Source organism: Jaculus jaculus, chromosome 9, assembly GCF_020740685.1.
Source record: "Jaculus jaculus isolate mJacJac1 chromosome 9, mJacJac1.mat.Y.cur, whole genome shotgun sequence".
Classification (NCBI taxonomy): domain Eukaryota; kingdom Metazoa; phylum Chordata; class Mammalia; order Rodentia; family Dipodidae; genus Jaculus; species Jaculus jaculus.
The window spans coordinates 123,022,013-123,040,074 of NC_059110.1; the positions used below are offsets into that span (position 1 = coordinate 123,022,013).

General features: G+C 51.1%; 1 protein-coding gene across 13 annotated transcripts in view; it reads left to right on the forward strand.

Annotated features, from left to right (window-relative positions):
- Nucleotides 1-18,062, forward strand: part of Fbf1 (Fas binding factor 1) — a 36,131-nt gene that overhangs the window by 12,665 nt on the left and 5,404 nt on the right. For 7 of the 13 annotated variants that reach the window (XM_045158455.1, XM_045158454.1, XM_045158458.1 and 4 more), the window contains 21 exons: nt 332-455; nt 1,356-1,433; nt 3,942-4,064; nt 4,356-4,494; nt 4,622-4,755; nt 6,269-6,368; nt 6,841-7,305; nt 8,291-8,392; nt 8,739-8,827; nt 9,004-9,062; nt 10,652-10,807; nt 10,932-11,032; nt 11,167-11,373; nt 14,721-14,828; nt 14,911-15,050; nt 15,125-15,243; nt 15,963-16,085; nt 16,167-16,352; nt 17,145-17,321; nt 17,397-17,534; nt 17,620-17,737. In XM_045158455.1, coding sequence (XP_045014390.1) covers nt 332-455; nt 1,356-1,433; nt 3,942-4,064; nt 4,356-4,494; nt 4,622-4,755; nt 6,269-6,368; nt 6,841-7,305; nt 8,291-8,392; nt 8,739-8,827; nt 9,004-9,062; nt 10,652-10,807; nt 10,932-11,032; nt 11,167-11,373; nt 14,721-14,828; nt 14,911-15,050; nt 15,125-15,243; nt 15,963-16,085; nt 16,167-16,352; nt 17,145-17,321; nt 17,397-17,534; nt 17,620-17,737 — 2,986 coding nt within the window. Of the gene's footprint in view, nt 1-331; nt 456-1,355; nt 1,434-3,934; nt 4,065-4,355; nt 4,495-4,621; nt 4,756-6,268; nt 6,369-6,840; nt 7,306-8,290; nt 8,393-8,738; nt 8,828-9,003; nt 9,063-10,651; nt 10,808-10,931; nt 11,033-11,166; nt 11,374-14,720; nt 14,829-14,910; nt 15,051-15,124; nt 15,244-15,962; nt 16,086-16,166; nt 16,353-17,058; nt 17,322-17,396; nt 17,535-17,619; nt 17,738-18,062 lie in introns of those variants that run through there. The other 6 variants (XM_045158461.1, XM_045158459.1, XM_045158465.1 and 3 more) reach the window with 6 other exon arrangements.

An 18,062-nucleotide genomic window follows, 5' to 3' on the forward strand; every position in this document is an offset into this window, starting at 1 on the left:
GCAGCTAAACTTATAAAGAGAATAAGTTTATTTAGTTCATACATTTGAGGGTTCATTGTTCAAGATGAGGTTGGGGTGAAGATTGGTTTGGCCTGTTCTGAGTGTGGCTGATGTACTGGAGCAAATGGTCACATCTTGAACCAGAGCAGAGAAAAAGGACGGGTGGGGATCCTATAGTTCCTTTCTAGAGCACCCCTAGCTACCCACTGACCACAAGACCCCTCTTCCAAATTCTCTGGGGCTAAACCTTTTCTTAGGGACTGTTGGGGAACCCTAAGCCTCAACCACAGCACCTTCCCAGGCTTCAGGCCCCACCCTTCTGCTGTTCTAGGATCTGGATCACATGGATGCTGAGTTCCTGGGTCTGAAGAAGTCCAAGCCACCCTCCAAGGGTTCTGAGAAAGAAGCACCTGGCAACCCCAGACCTGTTAGCACATTAACAGCCAGTGAGAAAGGTGTGTGGCAGATAGCTCAGCGGCCTGTGAGTTTGCTCTGTGCGGGTTGGAAAACCCAAGGGTTAACTGTATCTCTGGATGTGCGTTTAGGATAGGGGTATGGGCGCTCTACCAGTCCCTGTAAGTCCAGCATGGGGAGCTTTTAAAGGAGTTTTTCTTCTTCTTTTTTTTTTTAAGTATTTTATTGTATATATTTATTTGAGAGAGAGAAATAGGCAGGGAGAGAGCGAGAGAATGGGCACACCAGTGCCCCCAGCCACTACAAATGAACTCCAGATGCATGTGCCTCCTTGTACATCTGGCTTATGTGGGTCCAGGGGAGTCAACCCTGGGTCCTTTTGCTTTGCAGACAAGCGCCTTAACTGCTAAGCCGTCTGTCCAGCCCTTTTTTTTTTCTTTCCTTTTCTTTCTTTTTTTTTTTTTTTTTTTTGAGGTAGGGTCTCACTATAGCTCAGGCTGACCTGGAATTCACTATGTAGTCTCAGGTGGCCTCGAACTCATGAAGATCCTCCTACCTCTGCCTCCCAGGTGCTGGGATTAAAGGTGTGCGCCACCTCACTGAACATTTTTTTTTTTAGGCTGGGGACTATAACTCAGTGATAGAGTACTTGTCTAGTTTGGGTTTCATCTCCAAGACTAGGAAAAAAACAACTTTGAAGATAGTTTACATCTGTTTGGAATGACTCATGATACAAAGTAGAAGTGGCTTCTTCCTGCCATGATTTCTTTCCCAAAGCCTGGTGGCCAGGAGCATATCTAGTCATGGCTTGTCCACAGCCAAGAGCCTGGCTTACCAGAAAGGCATACTCCCTGTCCCAGGAGCCCCAGACTAAGGTGTGGAGGAGGACCTTGGGCAGGAAAGACCTAGGCCCATGACCACCACCTCTGATCTCCCTGTAGGTGACACCATTCCCAACAAGAAGCCACCTCCTTCTCTCAGCCGCTTTGGGCGTCAGTACAAGAGGTTTTCCTTTGAAGGTACCCGGGGTCCCCAGCCCCACTTGGGGGACACTTGGCTTGAGAGTGGTCTCGATCATGCTTGCTGACAGCTGGAGTCTAGGTTGATGTGTACATCAGAGGAGCTGTGGCGCTGATTTAGGTTTCTCAGGGATTCCCAGTTGCATTGTATCAGCTAGGATATTTGGGGAACTTATTTGCAAAGACTGACTCCAGATATCAAAGTGAAGGCTTAGCTGGGCATGGTGGCACACGCCTTTAATCCCAGCACTAGGGAGGCAGAGGTAGGAGGATTGCCATTAGTTCGAGGCCACCCTGAGACTCCTTAGTGAATTCCAGGTCAGCCCGGGCTACAGTGACACCCTACCTCAAAAAAAAAAAAGAGCAAAGTGAAGGCTTTCCATAGTGTAGGAATAGGTCCCTCTTCCTCTGTGAATGCACTGATGTCACAGGGACATCTCCAGGAACCCATGTGACCAATCAGAGGCTTTGGGGTTTCCCTAACTCTCTTTTCCCTTTCTTAAGCCCCTCTGTGTCCAAATCTCACTTGCCATGAGCCCCACCCTATGGAGGTTAAAAAACTTGTTTGTTTGCTTGTTTGTTTATCTATTTATTTATGTATTGAGAGAGAGAGAGAGAGAAAGAGGCAGCTAGAGGGAGGGGAAATGAGTGTGCCAGGGCCTCCATCACTGCAAATGAACTTCAGACGCATGTGCCACCTTGTGCATCTGGCTTATGTGGATCCTGGAGAATGAAACCTGGGTCCTTTGGCTTTGTAGGCAAGTGCCTTAACCATTAAGCCATCTCTCCAGCCTAGCTTGGGTTTGTTTATTTTGTTTTGCTTTTTCAAGATAGGGTCTCTCTATAGCCCAGGCTAACCTGGAATTCTATAGTCTCAGGATGGCCTCAAACTCTTCAGGGCAATCTTCCTACCTCAGCCTCCCAAGTGCTGGGATTAAAGGCATGTGCCACCATACCTGGCTGCAGCTTTAAAGAAAAAATTATTTATTTGCAAACACAGAGAGGGTGAATGACACCAAGGCCTCTTGCCACTGCAAAAAAAAAAAAAAAAAAAAGTGCCACCTGGTACTTCTTGCATTATGTGGGTGCTGGGGAATTGAACCTAGACTGTCAGGCATTGCAAGCAAGCATCTTAACCATTGAGCCATCTCTCCAGCCCTAAGAAACTTGTGTTGGGGCTGAAGAGATGGATAAGTGGTTAAAGCACTTGCCTACAAAGTCTAATGACCTAAGTTCATTCCCAGTACCAATGTAAAGCCAGATACAGAAGGTGGCGCATTCATCTGAAGTTTGTTTGCAGTGTCAAGAGGCCCTGGTGTGCCCATATTCTCTCTCTGTCTTTGTACTTGCAAATAAATAAATAGAAAAATAATTCTTTTTAAAAGCTTATTTTGAGCTGGAGAGATGGCTTAGCAGTTAAGGCGCTTGTCTGCAAAGCCAAAGGATACAGTTTCGATTCCCCAGGACCCACATGAGCCAGATGCACAAGGTAGCACATATGACAGCAGCTGGAGGCCCTGGCGTGCCCATTCTCTCTCTCTCTCTGCCTCCTTCTCTCTCTCAAATAAATAAATAAACATTTTTTTTTAAATAAGTAAACAGGGCTGGAGAGATGTCTTAGCAGTTAAGGCGTTTGCCTGCAGGGCCAAAGGACCTAGGTTCTATTCCCCAGGACCTATGTATGCCAGATGCACAAGGTGGCACAGACATCTGGAGCTCACTTCCAGTGGCTGGAAGCCCTGGTCACTTATTCTCCATCTTTCCCTGTCTTTCTCTCTGCCTCTTTCAAATAAATAAATAAAAATGTATGTATTTTATTTTATTTTTTTATTTTTTATTCTTTGAGGTAGGATCTCACTCTGGTCCAGGCTGACCTGGAATTAACTATGTAGTCTCAGGGTGGCCTCGAACTCACAGTGATCCTCCTACCTCTACCACGCCCTGCTTTTTTTTTTTTTTTTTTTTAATTTATTTGAGAGTCACAGACAGAGAAAGAGGCAGAGGGCGTGCCAGGGCTTCAGCCACTGCAAATGAACTCCAGACGCAAGCGCCCCCTTGTGCATCTGACTAACGTGGGTCCTGGGGAATCGAGCCTTGAACCACGGTCCTTAGGCTGCACAGGAAAGTGCTTAACCACTAAGCCATCTCTACAGCCCTAAAAATAAAATATTTTTAAAAGTAAATAAATAAAATAAAAAAGCTCTTTTCATATTTTATTTATTATTTTGAGAGAGAGGCAGATAGAGAGATTGGGTGCACCAGGGCCTCCAGCCACTGCACTCCACCACAAACTCTAGACACAAGTGCCACCTTGTGCATCTGACTTACGTGGGTCCTGGAGAATCAAACCTGGGTTCTTAGGCTTCACATGCAAGTGCCTTAACTGCTAAGCCATCTTCCCAGCCCAAAAGCTTGTTTTGTGCACAATAGTAGCTGCCCTAGCTTGGGGCTTGTTTTTCCTGAGCAAAGTGCCACAGTCTGACTCCTGCCTTCTTTTCTGGTCATGAGACATGGAAGACCCACTGGCAGGACTTCTTTCTGATGAGGAGGAGGAAGAGCCTGCCAAGAAGCCACCCGTGACAGAGAGTAGAACTGCCTCCAACAAGAGCCCCAGCGTGGGCCCAGGCCAAGGTAGGGTGGACAGCTTGTTCCTGGCCCTGGGGAGAGTCTGTTGAACTTTGTAGTGGAGAATCAGAGATGCGGGAGGGTGGGACCCCAGGTCTTCTGTCCAGAATCAAGAGATGATCGACCGTGCTTCAAGAGAAAGGAGGTGAATGTGTGGGTCTGTGGTTGGGTTGGGGAGTCAGAGCTCCTGGGCAATCCAGACAGAAGTGATACCTGCTGTCCACCCAAATTTTAGGGCTAGAAACCTTCCTTCCTGCTCACAGTGGAGGGTATTTGGGCCATGGTTCTGTGTCTTAGGTCCCTCTGTTCCTCTAACTCCTGGGGACACGCCCGTCCGAAAGAAAGAAGAATTGCAGTTTGATGATACAGATGACATCATGGCCACCCTGGGTTTTGAAGACAGCCCCAAGGCAGACAAGAAAAAGTCCACAGACCAGTAAGGATCCTTATGAAGGGAAGTACCTGGACAGGCTGCTGCTTCTGGCCCAGGGAAAAACTCAAAGGCGGGGACAACATGGGAACCCTTGTACTCACACGCTCCCTCCCTGCGTTGCACCTCACAGAGACGGGCCCCTCCCTGCTCGCTCCAAGCTGGATGAACTGCTAGGCCGAGGCACATCCGCCAAACTCTTGGCTCGCCCAGGCACTGGGGAACAGAGGGAGTTCAAACTGGATAAGAAGTACCAGAAGCCAGAGGGTGAGGCAGCCACTGGATGGGTTGGGATGAAGGATGAGATTGTATTGCTGCCCAAAGTGGCTGCTGAGAGAAGGAGGTGGCTGCTCTGTGTGTGCGCGTGTGGAGTACTTAGGGCACAGTGTGTGGTGTATGGTATGCTCATGTGTACAGATGTGCACTGCCCCTTCACCTGGGCACACATGTGGAGATCAGAGGAGAATGTCAATGTCCCCTCCATTACTCGTCCACTTGTTTCCTTGACGAGGGGTCTTTTCACTGATTCTGGAACTTTTCACAAGCCCCAGTGATTCCCAGTTTCTGCTCCACAAAGGACCGGGTTACAGATGTGCATGGCCCTTCCCAGCTAGTTCTGGGGAATCAAACCCAGCCGTCTCAGGTCACCTCCAGCCATCATTCTTACACAGGAAGTACTCAACTGCTACGCAAGCTCTCCAGGCCCCCTCCCTTTCGTGGAGCTTTTGGAGACAATATCACACATAGCCAAGGCTAGCCTGAAACTCACTCTGCAGTCTGGGCTGGCCTTGAATTCATGTCATTCCTCCCAAGTGCTGAGATTAAAGGCATGAACGCCTCAGCTGGCTTACTTAAGCACATCAGAAACTAAGACAAGTTCACAAGGTAACTAACTCATACATAGCCAGTCCAGCACCCTGCAGATTTATGTAGCTGCTGTTTGATTTATGGTTGCCACTCAACAAATTGGCTTCCCCACCCTCTGATAAGCAGCAGCTCACAGGCTGAAAAAGCTGCTCTGTGGCTGGCAGTGTAACTGAGTGCTAGAACACTTGTCTGTGCCAGGTCCTGAGTTCCACACCTAGCACTGTAAAAAAAAAAAAAACAACAATTGGGCTGGAGAGATGGCTTAGCGGTTAAGGCACTTGCCTGCAAAGCCAAAGGACCCAAGTTCAATTCCCCAATACCCACATAAGCCAGATGTACAAAGGAGCACATGCATCTGGGGTTTGTTTGCAGTGGCTAGAAGCCCTGAAGCACCCATTCTCTCTCTCAGCTTGCAAATAAATAAATAAATTTAATTTTTTTAAAGAGTTTGGGGCTGGAGAGATTGCTTAGCATTTAAGTGCTTGCCTTAAGGACCCCAGTTCGAGGCTCGATTCCCCAGAACACACATTAGCCAGATGCACAGGGTGCTCATGCGTCTGGAGTTCCTTTGCAGTAGCTAGTGGCCCTGGCACGCCCATTCTCTATCTGTCTATCTGCCTCTCTCTCTCTCTCTCTCTCTCTCTCTCTCTCTCTCTCTCTGTCGCTCTCAAATAAATAATTTTTTAAAAAAGATTAAAAAAAAAAAAGGAGTTTGAAGCCAGGCGTGGTGGCACACGCCTTTGATTCCAATACTCAGGAGGCAGAGGTAGGAAGATCACTGTGTGTTCAAGGCCACCCTGAGACTACATAGTGAATTTAATGTCAGTCGGGGCTAGAGCAAGACCCTACCTTGAAAAAAATAAAGTTTGGTTCCTCTTGCTGTGGATCATGGACACAGCTCCTTCACTTACAGACAAAGAGGATTCCTGGGATGATGAGATCCTCACCTTTGGGGCGTACCAGCCCACCATGGCTTCCTCTGAGGGCCGGCAGTCCCGCCGGCAGTCAGTCAGGTAAGCAGGACCTGCAGGGAACTCAGCTTCTGGGACAGCCTTGTCCCCGCTCCCCTTCCCAGCTCACCTGGAGGTAGGGACACCCCGGACTGCAGGCTCCCAGCAGTCTAGGCAAAGGGATAGACTTTACTCCTGACCCCCTACACTCCTCAGGAGGAGAAGGTGGGCCCACCTCCACTGAAGCCCAGCAAAGTCAGGAAAGGCTGAGATCAGTCACTTGGCCTCCCTGAGGAGCAGCAACTGGGGCCTAGCGTGACCCTCCCATCCCACAGCAGCGTTCGTGGCTTCGTCCCACTTCCTGGAACACTACTGTGGACTGTCCTGCTACCTTACTTTCCAAATGCTGGGATTAGAGGCACAGGCCCCCGTGCCCAGCTTGCTATGGGCCTTATATTCCCCCCAGAAGCAGAGGGAAAGGTTGGTGAGACACTGTTGAAATGAGATGCCTTTCTTGCCCAACGCTGTCTTGAAGCAGGTTCTTGGGAGAAGGTGGTCCTGACCCCAAAGGAGAACTCAGCTCCAAACAGAACCCTCCAGTATCTTCCAGCCCCATCAATCCCAAGAAAGGAGGAGCTGACTGGTTGGGCCTCAAGGATGATGACCTGGACCTGCTGCCTCCCTCTCCCAAGAAAGAGGTCCAACAGGAAGGCTCAGCCATCACTACACCCTCCCTGCCTCCTCCTGCGAGCCAGCACTCTGCCCCAGGCCCACACTCTACCTCAGCAGCAAAGCCTCCAGCCAAGGATGCAGGCCCCCCTGCCAAAGCCAGCCAGGCCCCCATGCTGACCACATCTGAGGAGACAAAAGGAGAAGAAGGTGATTGGCTGAGCCATGTCTTGTCTCAGAAGAAGTCCCAGGGTCTGGCCAGAGAGGAACGTGCGGTACCCTCTTTGGGCCCAAACTCAGTGGGGACATTGGACCGTCCGTCTCCTGGCAGGTATGGGTGTGGGCTGTCATGTTTGGTAGGGAGGACTGGACAGAGCCTCAGGGGCCAGCTTTGCTTGTCTTACCTGTCTCCCTTCTGTTGGGGTTGCTGCTGGGGCACTAATACTGACTGTCAGCTTTGCTTCTCTTTCTCCTGGGCACAACACAGAGAGCTACTGGCTCTGCCCGGGTCAAATATGAGAACCTTGGAGCTGTTGACACTCGCCCTAAATGCCATGGCCAGGTGCTGACTGGCTGGGGCAGGAGAAAACAGGGGGTGCCTGAGCTGGTGGGATCCTCTGTCCTCTGCCTCTGAGCAGAGGCCTTGCCCATAGCACCATCAGACTGGTACAGAAACCCACTGTGCACATTATTTGGCCCTAGCTATCTTGGCTAAAGTATGTTTGCTTTGAATTTCCTGTGTCCTCTTGGTTATTTGAGAAAACAGGGAGGCAGTCCAGTGGGACTGGATAGCAAGGCATGAAGGCAAAAGGGTTGGTAAGGCCAAGCCAGAGTAAGTGGTAAGATGCCCTGAAGACAGAGCCAAATGGGGGCATTTGGTAAGAACCCAGGGACACCCCACGTCCTGGAGTTGATGTGATAGGACAGTTTTCAGTTTCGACTGACATGAGGCCAAAGGGAAAGGCGAGGCCCAAATAGAGAAAAACACTACTTCCTCACTAACTCCAAAGAGGAAGGGCCGTACCAGACAAGAGACGGTGCCAGGGCGGCCATCCTAGAGCGGGAGGGGCGCTGAGAAGTCCTGTAATGTAAGGCTGAGCTTGCGCCCCGTGCCGTTACTGAACACTACTAGAGAACGCCAAGGTGAAAAGCAGCTCTCCGAGCCTGGCCTGGGGAGGAGAGTCCTCAGATGGGGACAGGAGCAGGGGAAGGGCCGAGGAATGCCACCCTCTTCATGCTGGGAGCTTGTCGGGGACCCTTTGCCCTGCTTACCATGGGCCTGCTGTACCGTCACCGTTCACGTGGCCTTTCCTCAGCCAGCCCGCTGCTAGCACTCACGTCCTTGAGCAGGCCACTGCTGGCGAAGCCTGGAGAGCACCCACACGAGAGATACCAGCTACCAGGAAGGGCACCACAGGGTACGTCCCAAATCAGGACTGAGGGTGGGAGAGGCGGTAGGGCTGACCTGGGCCTCCTTCCCTAGACAAGGACAACCAGTAGACATCCATGTTTGGACCCCAGTTAGCCAACTGGCTCTTTGGTATTTTCAGTGCCCGATTCACTGATGTCAGAGGCTACATCTCATCTCCTCTCCCAGCCGCCAGCACAGCCAGGTCCTTCGCTCCTGGTTAACTACGGGCCCCCGTCCTTTCCACCCAGTTATCGGGACCCCACGTTTTCCTTTACTTCCAATGCCATGCCTCTCCTTCTCTTCTTTGACCTGCACAGAAGGCCACTCAACTTGCTCCCTCCCTGTGTCCCCAGGTTGCCCATGAGTTGGAGTCAGGCCTCTTCTGCTCTCCCTGCAGGTGACCCAAAGAGGGGAATAGCCTCTGGTGACTTCTCCAGCGTTGGTTCGTTTTCTGTTTTGTTTCGGGTTTAACCTTGGGTGAGGAGCAGTTCCTGTGAGCTCCTCTGGGGCTCCTGGAAAATGAGAGACAAGCAACTCTTCAAGACACACCCAGGCCCAGGGCACTGTGCTCCTCTGGGCCACCTACTCATACTCATGTCGCTGCTGTCAACTTTTCAGAGCCTGCGATTTGTGTCTCACGTGCCCAGGAATCCATGGGTCTCTGTGCGCCTGTCCAGGTAGGGACAGTAGGCAAACAGGCTTAGATCTTGGACCTAGAGAGCGATTCTCCCCTGCTCAGAGACAGCTCCAGGAGCTGGTCCTGATAGCATACTGAGAAGATTCTCCTCCCCCTCTGATTTTTTGAGGTAGGGTTTCACTCTAGCCCAGGCTGACCTGGAACTCACCATGTAGTCTCAGGGTGGCCTTGAACTCATGGTGATCCTCCTACCTCTGCCTCCCGGAGTGCTGGGATTAAAGGTGTGCACCACCACGCCTGGCTCTGAGAAGATTTTATTAGACATATCCAGTGTGACATCACCCACTCATGCGGGTGTCCACTGTCGGCACCTCCCTGAACATTCAGCCTCATTACTCCAGGTGGAGTTGGTGTGGCTGCCAGCAGCAACAGCGATCTGGAGGTGGTAGCCAGACAGGACAGCAGATACTGCATTGACAAAGCCTCAGTCCAACCTGGCACAGTGGTGGCACATGCCTGCACTCCTAGTATTTGGGAAGTGGGGCAGGAAGATTGCCACCAAGTTAAGGCTAGCCTGGGATGCATAGTGAGTTCCAGGCTAACCTGGGCTAAAGAGGGAATGTGAAGGATGTGGCTCAGTAGTAGAGAGCTTGCCTGGCCCTTGATTTAATCCCCAGTACTGCCAAAGCAAGAAAAGGGTGAAACAAAGAAAAAAAAACAAAAAACAAAAAACAAAAGCAAGAATGTGACCTTGTCAGAAACAGACAACAGAACAGCTAGGCGCTAGTGGCTCTTGTCTGTGATTCCAGCCCTCAGTAGCTGAGGGACAAGGCCAGCCTGGGCTACAGAGCTACAGAGTGAGAATCTGTCTCAAAAAGGGTAGGAAAGGGCTGGAGGGATGGCTTAGGGGTTAAGGCATTGCCTGCAAAGCCAAAGGACCCAGGTTCAATTCCCCAGGAACCATGTTAGCCAGATGCACAAGGGGACGCATGTGTCTGGAGTTTGTTTGCAGTGGCTGAAGGCCCTGGCATGTGCCCATTCTCTCTTTCTCTCTCTTTCTCTGCCAAATAAATAAATATTTTTTTAAAAAAGAGTAGGAAAAATAAAGAAAAAAGTTGCAAAGAAAACAGTGGCATTGATGCCACATAGAAAACTTCCTCTGTCCTTGCCTCCCACCACACCAGCTGGGACAATTGCATCTTAACACTTGGGCCATGGAGGTGGCCAGAGCATGTCCCTGGGAAGAAACCGGGTGGAGGGACAGCTCATTGGAAACACATCACTGTCAACATGTGGGCCTCCAGCGTACATAAAGGGTCAGTGTTGGAAGCTTTGTCACAGTTGAAGGGATCTCAGAAGCTGAGATGTCTCCCAGCTAGGGCAGATGATGTCTGGGGAAGGGAGGGCGCTCCCTGGCCTAGAGAGTTGAAGGGAATGCTGCTGCCTTCTTTGTTCAGTTCCCAAGACTCTCCAGGGCCTTGTTCTGCTGCTGCTGTTCTGGTCTTGTCCCTCCTCTAACCACAGGCGATGGACACAGCCAGGAGACCCAGTAAACAGAGGGCTAGGAGGTGACAGATCTCAGCTGGAGCCTGGCCCTCTCAGAACAACAGCTCTCATCTTCACCCACAGCCCCTGCGCCCCGAGGACCTGATGCCAAGTGCACTGCCAGGGGCAGGATACCAGAAGCAGCTCCAGGTAACCCAGGAACAGCTTCAAAGTAGCAACGCCCAGCTCCAGGCTGAGCTGCTGCGGAGCCAGATGAGGCTATCGGAGCTGGAGGCCCAGGTGAGGAATGCAGGGCAAGTGGAGATGGGAGGCTCTGCCTGGAGGGAGGAGGGGCAGGAGGCACAAAGCAGTGTGAAGCACGGATACTGAGGCACCCTGCTGTCCTGGTTGTGCTGGTTCCTAGGTGCGGAAGCTGGATCTAGAGCGGACCCAGCACAAGCTGCTGCTGGAGAGTTTACAGCAGCGGCACCAGGCAGACCTGGAGCTCATTGAAAATGCACACAGGTACCCACTGGCTCCTCCTGCCCACAGCCCACCACCTTGGGTCCAGTCTCAGCTCTGGCTTGATCTCCTCACTGAACCCGAAGAGCATGCCGGTGTGCCCAGTGGGGCCCATTAAATGGGCATTCTGTTGGCAGAAACAGCATGAAAGTGCTAGAAACTTCATACCAACAGCGAGAGGAACAGCTCCAGAAAGAGAAGGAGGCGCTGTCCGCTCAGTACCTGTCACACTGCCGCGAGGCTGAGCAGGCCCGAGTGGAGCTCATAGCCCAGCACCAGCGGCGCCTGGCAATGGCTGCACAGGAGAAGGACCAGGAGGTGGCACGGCTTCAGGAGTTGCAGCAGTAAGGACAAGAAGCAGGGGCGGGGCTAGAGAGATGGCTCAGTGGTTAAGGTACTTGCTTGCAAAGCCTGCTCTCCTGCATTCAATTCCCTAGTACCCATTAAAGCCATATGCACAAAGTGGCACTTACATCTGGAGTTCATTTGCATTGGCAAGTGACCTTAGTGTACCCATTCTGTCTCTTTCTCTGCTTGTAAATAAATAAAATATTAAAAGAGGGCTGGAGGGCTAGAGAGATGGCTTAGCCATTAAGGCACTTGCCTGTGAAGCCTAAGTACCCAGGTTCAATTCCCCAGAACTCACATAACCCAGATGCACAAGGTGGTGCATGCTGTCTGCAGTGGCTAGAGGCCTTGGACTCTCTGTCTCCTTTTCTTTCTCTCAAAATACATAAATGAATTAATAAAATATTTTTAAAAACCAAATAAGCAGGGAAAAAGATGGCTCAGCAGTTAATGCACTTGCTGGCACAGCCAAAGGGCCCAGGTTCAATTCCCTAGTACCTGTGTAAAGCCAGAGGCACAAGGTGGTGCATGCATCTGGCGTTTGTTTGCAGTTGCAGGAGGCCTTAGAACACCCATTCTTCCTCTATCTGCCTCTTTCTCTCCCACTCTCTCTCAAATAAATAAAATTTTTAAATATTAAAAGAAAAAAGAGCAGGGAGAGAGGGATGGGGAGTGAGTTTGTTTATGAGAACTGGCTAGAGGGCAATGTGGTCTGTAGTCGTTGCCTAGGGACTCTCACTTTCCTTCAGCCCACCTAGGTGAGACCCACCCCTTCCAATAGGTGTTGTACCATGCACTCTGCTGAGACAGGGGGTTGGAGGAGTCATGCATAAGACCCTAGGTGACTCTTGCTGTTCAGGCAAGGCATAGTGGCATGAAGGGCCTATCTCTGTGCAGGCTAATGTACTCACTCACCTGCTAGCCAGTGTTCGCTGGACCTACTGGGCTGATCTGGTTGTTTTTAGGTTTTCAAGGTAGGGGTTCATTCTAGTCCAGGCTGACCTGGAATTCACTATGTAGTCTCAGGGTGGCCTCGAACTCACAGAGATCCTCCTACCTCTGCCTCCTGGATGCTGGGATTAAAGGTGTGCACCACCACACCCAGCTTGGTTGTCTTTCTAGATGAGAGTAAAATTAAGAAAAGGTACCTAAGGGATTTACAAGTTGCAAGGGCAGAACAGCCTGGCTAAGACTGCCCACATGGGCCAGTACAAAAGGTTATGCACAGTTTTCTGTTCTGTGTAAAGAATCCTTTGCTGAATCATATCCGGGCATGGTGGCACACACTTTAATCCCAGCACTGGGGAGGCAGAGGTAGGAGGATCTCTGTGAGTTTGATGCAAACCTGAGACCACATAGTGAATTCCATGTAAGTTTTTGCTACAGTGAAAAACTCCCTCAAAAACAAACAACAAAAAGAGTCCTGTCCTGAATCATAGGAGGAATGTTGATTACATGTGGCATGGAATCACCGATGGGGCAGAGAAGAGGAGAGGGAGGAGAAGACTCAAGAGCTATAAGGGCTGGAGAGATGGCTCAGTGCATAATTGTCGTGCAAGCATGAAGTCCTGAGTTTGGATCCCCAGCACCCATGTTACAAAGCCAGGCATGTGCTGAACATGGTGGCATAGGCCTTTAATCCCAGCACTAGCCAGCACTAGGGAGGCAGAGGTAGAAGGATTGCAATGAATTCAAGGCCAGCCTAGGACTACAGAATGAGTTCCATGTCAGCCTTTAACAAATAGCAATAAAAAAATACAAATTCATTTTTAAGTTTATTATTATTTTTTTTAATTTAATTTTTTTTTTAATTTATTTGGTTTTTCAAGGTAGAGTCTCGCTCAAGCCCAGGCTGACCTGGAATTCACTGTGTAGTCTCAGGGTGGCATTGAACTCATGGCGATCCTCCTACCCCTGCCTCCCAAGTACTGGGATTAAAGGTGTGCACCACCATATCTGGCTCAAATATTTAATTTATTTATTTGAGGAGGGAGGCAGATAGAGAATGGGTGCATCAAGGTTTTTGTTTGTTTGTTTGGTTGGTTGGTTGGTTTTTCGAGGTGGGGTTTCACTGTAGTTCAGACTGACCTGGAATTCACTATGTAGTCTCAGGGTGGCCTCAAACTCATGGTGATCCTCTTACCTCTGCCTCCCAAGTGCTGGAATTAAAGACATGCACCACCATGCCTGGCAAGTTTATTTTTTTAATATTTTATTTTTATTTATTTGAAAGAGAGAGAGAATGGGCATGCCAGGGCCTCTAGCCACTGCAAACAAACTCCAGATACATGAACCACCATGTGCATCTGGCTTATGTGGGTTCTGGTGAGTCAAACCTGGATCCTTAGGCTTCTCAGGCAAGCATCTTAACCACCTCTCTAGCCCACAAATTCATTTTTTCCAGACGTAGTAGAGCATGCCTTTAATCTTAGCACGCGGAGTCAGTGGTAGTAGGATCATTATGAGTTCAAAGCCAGCCTAGAACTACAGAGTGAGTTCCAGGTCAGCCTGGCCTAGAATGAAACCCTACCTCGGGAAAAAAAAAAAAAAAAGAAGAAGAAGAATGGGGCTGGAGGGATGGCTTAGCAGTTAAAGCATTTGTCTGCAAAGCCAAAGGACCCAGGATCAATTCCCCAGAACCCACGTAAGCCAAATGCACAAGGGGGCATATGCGTCTGGAGTTCATTTGCAGTGGCTGGAGGCCCTGGTGTGCCCATTTTCTCTGTCTCTCTATCTGCCTCTTTCTCTGTCAAATAATTAGATAAATGAAAATTTTTTTTTAATTTTTTTTAAATTTATTTATTTGAGAGCGACAGACACAGAGAGAAAGACAGATAGAGGGAGAGAGAGAGAATGGGCGCGCCAGGGCTTCCAGCCTCTGCAAACGAACTCCAGACGCGTGCGCCCCCTTGTGTATCTGGCTAACTTGGGACCTGGGGAACCGAGCCTCGAACCGGGGTCCTTAGGCTTCACAGGCAAGCGCTTAACCGCTACGCCATCTCTCCAGCCCAAAATGAAAATATTTTTTTAAAAAAAGAAAGAAGAAGAAGAAAAAAGGCAGGCATGGAGGCAGCAGCAACACCTTATAATCCCAGCAAGAGACCCTGTCTCGAAAACTTAGAAGGCGGGGGGAATGGTGGCACACACAACACTCAAGAGGCAGAGGTAGGAGGATTGCTGTGAGTTGGAGACCAGCCTGAGACTATGTAGTACATTCCAGGTCAGCCTGGGCTAGAATGAGACCTCACTTCGAAAAAATAAAATATATCTCCAGTGCCGTCTGCCTGTATGGTCCTGTTCATTTTGCCCTTGGCCTTCCTTGTCTCTGCTGCCACCTCCTCAGGGCATCCATCCTGGAGATGCGCAAGGACCATGAGGAGCAGCTACAGAGGCTGAAGTTGCTGAAGGACCAAGAGATCAATGCTGTCACCAGTGCCACGTCCCACACTCGGTACGTGTGCTGCCCAGCACTTGCCCGCCAAAGCGTCTGGGCCTCAGTGTCCCCAGAACTAAATGTCCTGGTCACCCTGCAGGTCACTGAACGGCATTATTGAGCAGATGGAGAAGTTCTCCAGCAGCCTGAGCGCGCTGTCCTCCCGAGTAGAGGCCTCGCACCTCACCACCACACAGGAGCGGGAGCTGGGGATCCGGCAGCAAGATGAGCAGTTGCGAGGTAGTCCCCTCTGTAACCTGGGCCCCTTGGTGAGAAGGAGGACAAACCGTGAGGACTGGGTGGGTTGCTCCTAGCATTGCAGGACCGCCTAGTCCGGCAACAGCGGGACATGGAGGAGGAGCGTGGCCGGCTCCAGGAGGTCATCGGGAAGATGGAGATGCGCCTGAATGAGCAGAGCCGGCTCCTGGAACAGGTGAGTCTGTACAGGGCCTCTGTCCCCGAGGGCACTGCCTGTGTGAGATCAGGCCTCCCTCACCCGGCCAGTCCCCAGGGCTCTGCAGGGTTCTGCTGCCTCTTCCTGCTCTGTCTTCAGATACCAGCCCCAGAGCCACCCTCTGCAGTCTAACCCCTGCTATCAGAGAGCCTTCCTTCTTTCCTCCTGTCGCTCAGGTCTGTCACATCAGCTGATATCTGTGGCATTGGGATACATACTGTTGCCTACTGAAAGTCATTTTCACAAGCTGTGACAAATATGTTTGGGCTTCCTACACGTCATTCATATAGATAAGAGCAAGCTTTAGTTTTTGAAGAAAAATAAATTTTCCAAGTGTGGTGATATATACTTATAATCCCTGCATTTAGGAGGCTGAGACAGGAAGATTACACGTTCAAGGCCAGCCTAGACTATTTCTTTTGTACTGCATTACAACAGCATATTCACTGAGGGATTGAGGGCTTGGAAATGTAGCTCGCTTGGTAGAACCCTTGCCTAGCGTGCACAAAGTCCAAGTTCTGATCCTAGCACTGCATAAAACTGGGCAGTGCCTTCCAGGCACCCGTCACTTTGCACCTCTTTGGGCAGGAGGCATTTGTGCCTTGGCATGGGAGATACCAATAGGTTTTCAGTTCCTCGAGAGCAACCTGGCCTGCTCGGGGGTGAGCAAGCCTTCAGCCCTGCTCCGGGCCCTGCAGGAACGCTGGCGAGTGATTGCTGAGAAGGCGAAGGCTGAGTCTGCACAGAACAGTCTGGAGGAGCAGAGGAAGGTCATGGTCCAGCAAATCTCCATGGAGCGGGAGGAGCTGGAGAGGGCCAAGGTGAGTCCAGCACCACTTGCAGCTGCCGACGCCACCATTATGCCCAGGGACACTCACAGCGTGGGTCACTTCCCCACACAGAGTGCCTTGCTGGAGGAGCAGAAGTCGGTCATGCACAAGTGTGGGGAAGAGCGGCGGCGCCTGGCAGCCGAGTGGGCGGAGTATTTCACGCAGCAGAAGCTGAGTAAGGAGCGGGCTGAGCGCGAGGTGGAGCGGGCGCTGCAGGCAGACGCACAGCGAGAGGGCACCCTCCTCAGCCTGGCCAAGGTAGGTGGCAGAACCTCTGGAACAGCACAGGGCCAGAGTGGGCCCGTCCCTCCTTGTCATGCACTGACATTAGCAAGTCTGCAGGAATTAAAGCAGTCACCTCGTCACAATAGTTTCCTTGCTTTTTTTTTTTTTTTTTTTTTTTTTGGTTTTTCAAGGTAGGGTCTCACTCTGTCCCGGGCTGACCTAGAATTAACTATGCAGTCTCAGGGTGGCCTCGAACTCATGGTAATCCTTACCTCTAGCTCCCAAGTGCTGGGATTAAAGGCATGGCCACCACACTGGGCTTCCTTGCATTTTTTAAGACAATGTTTGTTTATGTGTTTACTTATTTGAGAGAAACCGAGAGAAAGAGACAGAAGAGAGAGAGAGTGAGTATGGGTGCACCAGGGCCTCCTGCCACTGCATGCAAGCGAACCCCAGATGCATACGCCACTTTGTGCATCTGGCTCTACATGGGCACTGGGGAATCAGGCTTCCAGGCTTTGAGATCAAGTGCCCTTTACTGCTGAGCCATCTCTCCAGACCATTCATTGCATTTTCAGGCATATTATGTATATTTTTCTTATTTGCTCTTGGGTCCCTGTGACATATTTCAGAAATGAGGAAAGGTACCTGCTACAGTTTTGTGTGGGAGCAACCCAAGCTTGGCTCCAGGCCTCTCTGGCCCTTCCTAGAAGCTCCTGCCTCTACTGCCCCCTTCCAGAGCCAAGTGGACAGAGGAGTCCTCAGGATGCACACAGTCTGGTGTAGCTCTCGAGGTGACTGCAGCAAAGGTCCTGCTTTCTCCAGGAGCAGGCGGAGCTGACAGTCAGAGCCCGTGAACTCCGGAACAGAGAAGAGAAGTTGGCTGCTGAGAAGGAGGCTGTGGAGCGGGAGTGGCGGGAACTGCGGCTGGAGAAGGACAGGGTCCACAACGCTGCCATGCGCCTCCAGACCCGTGTCCAGGAGGTAGAACACATGAGCAAGGTGAGTTTGAACAGGTGTGCAGTTTGGGCTGCCATTAGACTGTAGCCAGCCCTGACCCAGCAGCTTGTCCTGCAGGTGGCCTCCGAGAAGTACGAGGAAGGTGAGCAGGCGCTGCGGGAGGCCCAGCAGCTGCAGGCCAAGCAGCAGGACCGGCTGCAGGCGGTGCAGCGGCAGCAGGAGTGGCTGCGGCAGCAGGAGCAGCACATGCACCAGGCAAGGCTCTCGCTCCCCACTCTCCTGGACCCCAGCCCAGCAACCTGCCGTCCCTAATGAGTCCCTCTCTCGGGCTTGGGGACAGGAGCACCTGAGCCTGGCTCAGCAGAGACTGGAACTGGACCGGGTGCGGCAGGACTTGCCTTCTACCTTTCCAGGGAAGCTCTTCAAAGCTCAGGGCCTGACAGCCTCCAACATGGATGGTAAGCAGCTGCAGGAGAGTGGGACACACCTGAGCCAGGCTGGAGTAGGAGCACCAGCCAGCAGAACGCTCCCAGCTGCTACAGTTAGGGGCTGGGTCCAGCTGTTGGTTTGGGTTTGTTTTGTATTGTTTTCTGACAGGGTTTTGCTGTGTAGCCCAGGCTGGCATCAAACTCAGATCCCCCTGCCTCAGCTTCCTGACTACCGGGACTACAGGCACAGGCCACCGTATCCAGTGAAAGGGGGTTTCCTGTCATCTTATTTGTTTGTTGTCGTTGTTCGTTTCAAAACAGGGTCTCTGCCCATTCTCTCTCCCTCTATCTGTCT